The sequence below is a fragment of the Hydra vulgaris genome, chromosome 13, assembly GCF_038396675.1.
Source record: "Hydra vulgaris chromosome 13, alternate assembly HydraT2T_AEP".
NCBI lineage: Eukaryota > Metazoa > Cnidaria > Hydrozoa > Anthoathecata > Hydridae > Hydra > Hydra vulgaris.
This window is the reverse complement of record NC_088932.1, coordinates 31062340-31073005: the sequence shown is the minus strand read 5'-3', so window position 1 is coordinate 31073005 and position 10666 is coordinate 31062340. Positions and strand designations below refer to the sequence as shown.

Genomic DNA, 10666 nt, shown 5'->3' with positions numbered 1-10666 from the left:
AACTTTATTGTTGGTACTGATCAGCCGATTTCGATAGTATGTCATCCAGATTTTGTAAATTTAGTTAGTAAGTTAAACAAAAGCTACAAAATGCCATGCATAAATACGGTGAGCAAAAAATTAATTCCATCAATTACGGACAATCTAAGATCAATTTTAATGCTAGAATTGAAGGGATGTCATTTCATTAAATTACTAGTGATGTTTGGTCATCATTGAGTAAAAACAGCTACCTCGGTGTGACTTGTCATTTTATTGATAAAAATATGATTCTGGTTGACCGAAACCTGGATCTTAGGTTTATGTCTGAAGTGAAAACAGCTGAATATTTATTTAATACGTTAAACGAAATCTTCAGTGAATGGTCAATCAGTAATAAGATTTTTGCACTAGTTACTGACTCAGGTGCAAAAATTTTCTCTGCAGTAAATAAATTTGATGATAATGTACTTAAGATTCCATGTGCTGGTCATCGTTTGAATCTTATGGTTAACGATCTTTTAAACACGAGAGATATAAAAGTAAAAAAATTAAAAAATGGTTCAAAGTGTTACGAAGTAAAGGATTACGACGGTAATGAAAAATTAATAAATAAAGAAATTACAGAAAGTGAAGTTAAAGAAATTGAAAAAATTAACGAAGGCAAATTTGAAATCGCCAAGGTAATTTCATCCTTTATGCACATTGTTGGTTTATTTAAGCATTCGGAGATGTTACAAAAAAAAAGTTAAGAGAAGTTCAAGAAATATTTCGATATGAAACTAAAATAAAATTAGTACAGGATATAGCTATTCGCTGGAATAGCCAATTCGATATGATTGAATCTATATTAACTAATAAAACTGCGTTGGATATGATAAGCATCGAATACCAAAATATAAAAGACTATCTTCCCACTGCTAATGAATTTAAGGTGCTGGAGGATTTATGTGATTTGTTACACCCAATAAAAGAGCTAACAAAAATTTTTAGCGAAAGAAATATGTTACAGTAACATTTCTGTTTCCAACATTGTATTCTCTACTAAATGAAATACTTTAATCGCAACCCATTTTTACAGAACTAGTTAAGACTTTTCAAAAGGAATTATTAAGGTCTCTAAAAGGGCGTTTTAAATACATTTTTGCTGATGATTTTTTTCTTAGCAGCTACTTTTCTTGATTTCAAATTTCGTAAATTTGAGTTTATCAAAAATGATATCGATAGGTATAAATGCATTACAAAGGCAAAAATGTTTAGAAAAACATTTATGAAATACATCTTAAAGAATCCGAAGAAATCGATATAAAAATTGAAACAAATTGTTTAAATAACACTTTAAACTCATCAAGCAGCTCAACTGACAATACCATAAAAACATTTCAGCAATCGTCAACGCCAACGTTTACAAATACTACTTCATTCGTTAACAACAGAAGACGAAAGCCAATCAACTTAATTGAAGTTGTAACTGATAAATCATGTTGTCATTTAATTGAAAACAATGATAAACTGGAAAAAGAAATAAACGATTACAGTTTGCAATACTTTCAGAACGATTACAGTCTGCAATACTTTATTTCGAAAATAGTGCCATCGAATTTCTCCAAGCTAATCAAAAATTGTTCCCGGTTTTGACACAAATTGCACAGGTAATATTTTCAGTTCCAGCGGCATCGGTACCATCAGAATGTTTATTTAGTTCAACCGGTTTAATAGATACGGAGCTGCGGAACCGGCTTGCGCCGAGCTTATTGAACCAGTTAGTTTTTATTAAAGAAAACAAATAATGAAAAACATTTCTTTATCAAATAATGTTGAAAGAGTTCGAATTGAACTAAAATTTGTTTTCACTTATAGTTCTTAGTAATTTAAAACACTTGTATTTTTTTTTGTTTATCTGATGAGCTTTTTTACAAACAGCTTAATTAATGACAAGTTGATTTCTTTCCAGTCTTTATTTTCTTTTCCTGTCTGGAAAAAACATCAGTATTCAATCATTGAGCTGCCACCAGGGCAGGTGCTAATAGGTGTCACGTGGTGGGGTGCAATTAAAATTTAAAAAAGTAAAAAAAAAGTCCTTGTTTTTTGAAATTCGACGACTCACTGGTCTAAAAGGTCTACATTTGCCGGCTTATTTAAAAGGGTAAATTTTTCCGACTAAATGCACAAAAAATGCATTGAGGAGGGAAGGGGTGTGAATAATTTTAAATTTAAGTAATCTTTCCCCGTCACTGAATGGTTTAGAATTTGTAACTAAAGAGATTAATTTCATAGCTTGCAACAGTAGCATTTACGGTTAAGATAGTGCCTCTTTTTAACAAATCTTGTTGTTCAACAAACTAATTATAAATTTGTTTTTTATTTTTTAACCTAATTCGTTAAGAACCTGGTTAAGTTTGTTAGATTTTTTGAATTATGGTGCCTCTTTAAATTATATTATTTGCACACTAAAACAAATTCCTAACATACTAAGCATACTGGCACCAAATTAAATTTACCAAAATGGCATTATTTTGCTATATATACATATATCTCTATATATAACATATATATATTTATATATATATATATATATATATATATATATATATATATATATATATATATATATATATATATATATATATATATATTAATATATTTATATATATGTATATATATTCATATATATATATACATATATATTTATATATAAATATATATATATATATATATATATATATATATATATATATATATATATATATATATATATATATATATATATATATAAATGTATATATTTATATATATATATATATATAACATATATATATATACATATATATATATATATATATATATATATATATAGATATATATAAACATATTTATATATATATATTTATATATATACATTTATATACATATATATATGTATATATATATATATATTTATATATATATATATTTATATATATATATGTACATATATATAAATATATATATATAAACATATTTATATATATATATATATTTATATATATGCATTTATATACATATATTTGTGTATATATATGTATATATATATATATATATATTTATATATATATATATATTTATATATATATATATATATATATATATATATATATATATATATATATATATATATATATATATATATATATATATATATATATATATATATGTATATATATATATATATATATATATATATATATATATATATATATATATATATATATATATATATATATATATATATATATATATATATATGAAGACCACACGGGAAAAAACGGCAGAGTCACATTTTTTAATTTCCTAAGTTATTGCCCCTGTCCTATATATAGTCATATATAGTATGTGCTAAACTACCTTTCAAGTGAAAAAAACGGCAATATCCTTAGGAAAAATAGAGAAGAAAAAACCCTGTACAATGGAAAAAGAGGCATAGTCCATTGTTTACAATGAAAATAAAAGCAAAGTCACTAATGTCATGTGATATTTAGCGTCACGTGATTCCAAAATCCAATGGAAGGCAACGCTGATGAAAACATCATTAAGGATGGCGAATTGTCGTGAACGCGTTGAACTTACGAATAGACCGAAGAAAAGACAAATAGTTGGAAGATTAAAAGAAAAACTAAAAAAACAAAAACTGTCAAATCACACAACAGGACCAGACTAAAAATGTACAAGATTTAAGTGTTTTGAAATTGTAACAGGAGATAATAGGGCACGTTTATTGGCTAAGTTTAATGCAATGTCCACCAAAGATTTGCAAGATTCTTTTCTGGCTGGGGTTATAACAGTGTGTGATGTCACAAGAAGAAGACCACGGAAAGAAGACCAGATAAAATTAAATAAAAACAGCTATAAATACAAGGTTTTTGTAAATGATAAAGAACAATTTGCACAAGTGTGCTTCAATGCTTTTCATTCGATATTTGGTATCAAGAAAGGCAGAGTGGAGACAATAAAACGGAGCTTGTCAACTACAGGTAGGCCTACTACTTATTACTAGTCACTAGTGTACTTTCTACATTTATTGTTTAGAAATTATATTTATACAAATATAAATATAATTTCTAAACAAGTATGATCCAGTCTTAACATATTTTATTAAACTATTTGAAGTTTCAATATTGCGTCAATACAATATTTAGGATTATGCTTTTTATAGAGATAGGTCATTCATAGGAGTAGGAGTCATAGGCTAGGCCATGGTCATACCCGGCCATAGGTAAAAAATCTTTTTATTAATTTCAACATTAATAAAACAAGTAGGCTTTAGTCTAAGGCTTAGGCTTATACTTTTGACCTGTAACATAAAACTTAAGCATGTTTATTTTTTTAATTTAATTTTTAAATGTTTATAAGTTATAAATATAAGAAAATAAAAATTCAAAAATATATTTTCTCTGCACAGGGGAACCACCAAAGGATCAAAGAGGACAGCACAGTAACAGACCTCATAGACTTAGTGATGTTGTGGTAAAAAGAATACAAAACCACATATCATCCTTCAGAGGAAGACAATCTCACTACTCTTTGGGGAAAAGTCGCCGCATCTATTTGCCCGAGGAGTTGAATATAAACAAAATATATTCAATGTTTAATGACATTTATCCTGATCTGCAGGTTTTTTATGAAACATAAAGAAAAATATTTAACAGTGATTTCAATATTTCTTTTGGATACCCAAGAACAGATACCTGTTTGAAATGTGATGAAATAAAGATTATTATTGAAAAAGCTTCTAATGATCTTTCCAACAATCCTGACAGTGAACAGCTTAAGCAGGCTCTTCAAAAACTCCAATTAGAAAGGGACGTTCATCAAAGAAAGGCGGACACCTTTTATAGAAGAAAACGAGAAGCTCGGCTCAAGGCAAGTAAAGATCCAAACTTTGAAGCCATTACCATAGATTTTAATAAAAACTTGAGCCTGCCAAACATAACAACAAATGACTTCTATTACAGAAGGAAATTAACTTTTTTATCATTCAATATTCACTTGCTCTCAAGTAATGAAGTTTTTATCTATTCATATGATGAAACTATTGTCAAGAAAGGTGCAGATGAAGTCACCTCTATTCTTTTCCATTTTTTTATGAATCATTTGAGTGGAGAATTCAAACATTTGGAATTATTTTGTGACTCGTGTGCGGGTCAGAATAAAAACTATACAATGATTCGTTTTCTGGATTTCCTAGTTAATCAGAGGGAAAGGTTTGATTCTATCAAGATATCATTTCCAGAAAGAGGCCATTCTTATCTTTAGTGTGATAAAGACATGGGTCTTATTAATTGTAAAGCACATGCAAGCACACCTCAGACTGGCATGAAATATTTAGGGCTGCTAGAAAAAATCCAAGTCCCTACAACGTCATTGAGCTAAACCAGGATATGGTAAAAAATATGACAGGTTTTTAAAACCTGTGTATAAAGCTGGATGTCCTGTACCGATGAGGCCTTCAAAAGAAGTCATGTTCTCAAAAAAATCACTTGGAGTAATTAGTCATAGTGACTCATGGAATGGACCTATTCTTAATACCACTATTTTGTCCAACGCTAGGCGTTAAAATAAAGCTGTCAATATTGGTGAGCCTGTAAGACTATACATGAAAAAAATTATTATTTCTTTGGCCAAATACAAAGATCTACAGGTCCTCAAGAAATTCACTTCAGCCCCTGAATTTTATGACAGTTTGGAACATGATGAAACTAATGATGATCCACTAGATGACCTTTCAGATGATTAAATTTAACTGAAATATAAGAATTGGTTCTTTACTTACCAGTATTAAAACAAAATTAGTTCTTCATTTTATATAAAGAAAAATATTTGTTCTTGTTGTTGTTTTTTTTATTTTGTTTGTGTATTTTTGTTGTTTTGTTTGTGTATTTTTCGTTGATTAGTCTGTATTTGTAAGGTGTCTGTTTTCTAACTATAGGCCTAACTATGAAACTATACTATTACCTCAGACATAGTGAACTTATTAAAAAACTAAAAAGAAAGGTTAAAATAATTTCCAAACATTAAAAATATTACATGTATTAATAATAATAATATAAAACTATCATAAAAAGAAAAATTAATTTAAAGCTCTCTACTTATTAAATTATACCTGGGTCATGGGTTTAAACCCTGGTTAAGACTAGGATTTGTTTCTGTGACGTGAGGGTGTCCCCGAGTCTACCAACTCTGATGGGTATCTGACATTAGTTGGGGTAAAGTAAACTTTACAGCATTTACAGTAAAGATGGATGGGCATTCTTCTGGCCACACAATCCTCTAGTAAGCAGTGGCCACTCAATCTGCCCTGTGTTCAATTTGTTCCGACAGGTAGTTTACTATTTTATTTATAAAATTAGTCTAATAACTCTTTAGTTGAGTTTAAGAATAAAAACAAGGGAAAACACGGCATAGTCCAAAACAATGGAAAAAAAGGCAGAGTCCATTTTAACCCTCTTTACATCATTGTTCTAAATCTTTCTAAATATACAAGGTCTAAGCAATATTTCTGCATAATTAGATTATGAAATGGGCACTCTTTAAAAAAAAATAATGAAAGTGACACTTTGTTTCATAATTACTATTGCATATGGCTTCAAACTGTAAAATGCGAATAACTCTAAACTACAAAAGTGTGACTCTGCCGTTTTTTCCCGTGTGGTCTTCATATATATATATATATATATATATATATATATATATATATATATATATATATATATATATATATATATATATATATATATATATATATATATATATATATATATATATATATATATATATATATATATATATATATATATATATATATATTCTTGCATGCATTTGTATGTTGCATACATACACACACCTATGATATATGTGTGTGTTTTTTTTTAGCAATTGCATGTTTCCAAATACATGCAATGTAAAGTATGTAAAAAAAACATTACTTTTCAATTAGCAAATTTAATGTTAATAAACAATTTTATTTTTATATTTATTTTTATAACATGATCGTTTAAAATCAGAACAAAGATATAAGAAAAAATCTTAGCACTTTACTACTCAAACGATAGAAATACATTTTTCTACTAAAATTAAATTTAAGCAAGAACCAAAAAGTAATCAACCATAAAGTAAAAAACATTAAAGAAGTTGAAGAAAAAATTTTCAAATTCGTAGTTAGAAATTCTGAAAATTTGTTTCAAAAAAAAAAAAACAAGTCGCTCTCCTACAGCAAAATAGCTTTTACAGAAATACAACTATATGCATCTTAATTTGTTTTTAAACTTATTTTATTTGCCTAATATTAAAAAGATGACGGTTGTTCATTGATTTAAAAAAAATAAAGTTTATAATACTGAACAGCACACCAAAAAATGCAAATAAATGGTTGTCATCTAAAATTCACTTCGTAGTTATAAACCGCAGCTATTTTAAAAGCTCTAAATTTTTAACTAAAAACTGGCGCATGCGTACCTAAACATAACGCTTTATCCTAATATTTAAACGACCGTGACCTGTTAGCGGTTCTCGGCGACAAGACCTTACGGTCTTCTCGGAGTCCCCGCCTTTTTTTATTTCCTTTATGGCAATCAGGGACGTGGTGGCCCAGTACGAGGGTACAAGGACTTGTACTGGGCCCTGATTCTGTCTCAGGAAACTGGGTCCCGAATCCTCAAAGAGAAAAAGTTTATTTTAGTTCTATAAGTTTCTATCAGGGCATTTTTTACAACATTTTATTTAACTTGCTTTCACGTCGGTTTGTTTGTTTGTTTGTTTGTTTGGTGTCCGCGCAAAACAAACACTAGGTAAGCGGTAATAATAAAAGAAATACGCTAAACTTTAGCGCAAATAAATAATTTGTTAAGAAAAGTAATTGAAACAAACAAAAAACAACAAAATTTGTTTAGCGTAAATAAATAAAATCGCTGTAGAATAATAATAATAAAAAACGTTGTTGACCTGAAATTGATAGATTTTATACTGTAAAAAAGTAAGTAATGCTTTAATCTTTACTTGTAAATAGTAATTAAAAATAATAAAGTTTTTAAAGTAAATATCTTATAAACGTAGAAATATAAAGAAGATAGCTAAATATAAAAAGAAAGCTGGAAACTGAAATTAATCGATTAGCTTGTCTTGCTCGAGAAAGAGAAAGGAAATTTCGAGCTAGAGCAAATGAATCAGCTAAACAACGAGCATTTCGGCTAAAAAAACGAAGAGAACGATATGTTGACGCAAGGATGGGTGAAACAGAAGAAGATTAGGCAGTATTGCTAAACGAAAAGGATACCGAAAACAAGCATTGTTGTGACGAACGATTAAACGATGTTCTCCTCTTTATCTGATGAAATTACCCATCCTATGAACAGAAAAAAGAGAAAATTGTTATTGGAAAGTTCAAAACAATAAATATATAAAATGCATGAATTCATTTGCTTTGCATTGATAAATATGGTTAATATATGTTTGATAAATAAAATTTTGTGCCTAATGAATTTTTGCTATTACTTTCATTCACTACTACTCAAGGTGCTCCAGTCCACTCCCTATCAGTCCATGGAATTTATAAATAGTGCTACTATTTATAAATTCCATGGACCGATAATAGCTATAACTCAAAGAAACCAATGCCCTGGTTTCTATCATAGGACATATTTTTAACTTTATATTTATTTATGTTTCAGGTGAAATAAAGGAAGAAAAAAAAAGAGGCAACATGGAAATACAAATCTGGCGAATTGAAAGCAGCTGGTAATGATCCAAAACAGTTAAAGTTAACGGCAGGTCTCGCGTCAATGGAAGTGCAACAAATACAGAGAAAAATCTGGGACATCTTTTACAGCAACAGAGAATGTAGAATTAACATCAATATCCATTGTGAATATCACAAGTAGCCCTATTATTGAAACAGAGCCAATCACAGAGATTAGTGACCAATCATCTGTACAAGAAACAGACAATAATCAAGATGTCATAATTGCAGCAAATAAAGGAGTAGAACAGCAGCAGCAGATAAAGGAGTAGATATTCAGAAACATTCAGAAACTGAAACATTACTGAAACTGAGTAAGTGACTGTAGAAATGGGTAATTATGAAGTGCCTGTAACTGCAGCGATGGACCTAACTCTAGCAGAAAAGATTATCAAAAGCAACCAGACAACATTGTAAATGTCAATGAAAATGATTCAGCTAAATTTCTAGAGCTAAAAATTGCAAAGATGATTGATAAAAAGCAATTTATTGTATTAGGGCCAAATCAGCCAACAAAACATTCAAGGTTATCTAAGTATTACACTGAATCAGTTAAAGTTAATGACATTGAAGTTGTGCAGAAAAGGTCATGGCTAACTTACTCTCTATCACTAGACAAAGTATTTTGCATTGTTTGCAAAGCAATCCAAATAATGCAAAAAAAATTCTAATTTTTTACGTTTCTTTCTAATTATACACAAAACAAGCTAATTCATACAATGACACAGATGGTCAAGAAGGATATTTCAGAAGAGGTAAATAATTCAGTACTCTTTTCACTATCAGCTGATGGCACCACTGATATTACACTCTGTGAGCAAACTTCTATTGTACTACGTTATTTTACGCTTGCTGCAGAAGAGACCGTTGTAAAGGAGCATCTGATTTTAATGGTTGAAACTGAAACAACTTCTGGCGAAGAAATAAGTGAAAAAATCAAAGATGAACTGAAATTAAATAACCTAGATATTTAAAAGTGTGTGGGTATATCTTTTGATGGTGCGAGCAATATGCAAGGAATAAACAAATAAGTTGCAACACACTTGATGCAGTATTCTCCCACGGCAATAAATATTTATTGTCGATCTCATGGAACAAATCTGGTTATGAAAGCTTGTGCAAAATCTTCTGTTGTTTCTGTTAACCTTTTTGGAACAGAAAACAAGCCTGGTGATGTACAGAAATGAAAGACTTTTATATACAGAAACTCAAGGAAACGAAATAATATATTTAAGAAGTGCGAACCTCTTCTTGAGGAGGTGGATCAGTCTCTTGAACTGGCTGCTACCCACAGTGTTCGTTTCAGTTCCTTACAAAATGCTACAGACCGACTGCTGACACTATACCCTGCAGTAATCGATTACCTTGAAAAAATTTCAAATGAAATGAAGTGAAGCACGAGGTCTTTTATCCCGATTTCAGTCATATGAAGCAATTGTGACTTATATCTCTTCAAAGAAATTTTTACTACCTTGGGTCCCTAAATAAAATTCTTCAAGGAGAAACACTTGATTTTTCCATTGCTATAATGTCTGTCTTTGTATCACTAGAAATGCTTCAAGTACTAAGGGACAGTACTAGCCAAAATGCTATTTTATCTAAAAAATTTAAAAATTCAAAGTTAAAATTTCAACTGAAGCTCAGCTTGAACAGCAAACATTTGTTGAGAAAAGGACTCGCAAAAAGAAACGATTGAACTTCGATGAAACAGAAGATGAACGGCTTACTCAGACTAAAGATCAGTGGCTAACACTAATTCACAAGAAAAAATTCAATCAGTGCTTAAAAAATTCAAAATTGGTATCAGTTTAAATAAATTCGCTACTGAAATGGTCAATTTTGTGGAGATAACAAGAAAGGCTGCTGAGAAGGATAACAAAACTTTGCCTTCTTTCCTCACCATTTACAACTTTATAC

At 29.2% G+C, this 10666-nt stretch overlaps 1 protein-coding gene across 1 annotated transcript; it reads left to right on the top strand.

Moving 5' to 3' along the window:
• Nucleotides 1-266: 266 nt before the first annotated feature.
• LOC136089797 (uncharacterized) lies at nucleotides 267-9723 on the top strand. The gene is made up of 8 exons (XM_065815886.1): nucleotides 267-642; nucleotides 702-913; nucleotides 1240-1516; nucleotides 3714-3989; nucleotides 4418-4482; nucleotides 8782-9017; nucleotides 9111-9369; nucleotides 9478-9723. Exons 1-8 carry the CDS (start codon nucleotides 267-269, stop codon nucleotides 9721-9723), a joined length of 1947 nt encoding a protein of 648 aa, XP_065671958.1.
• Nucleotides 9724-10666: the final 943 nt, after the last annotated feature.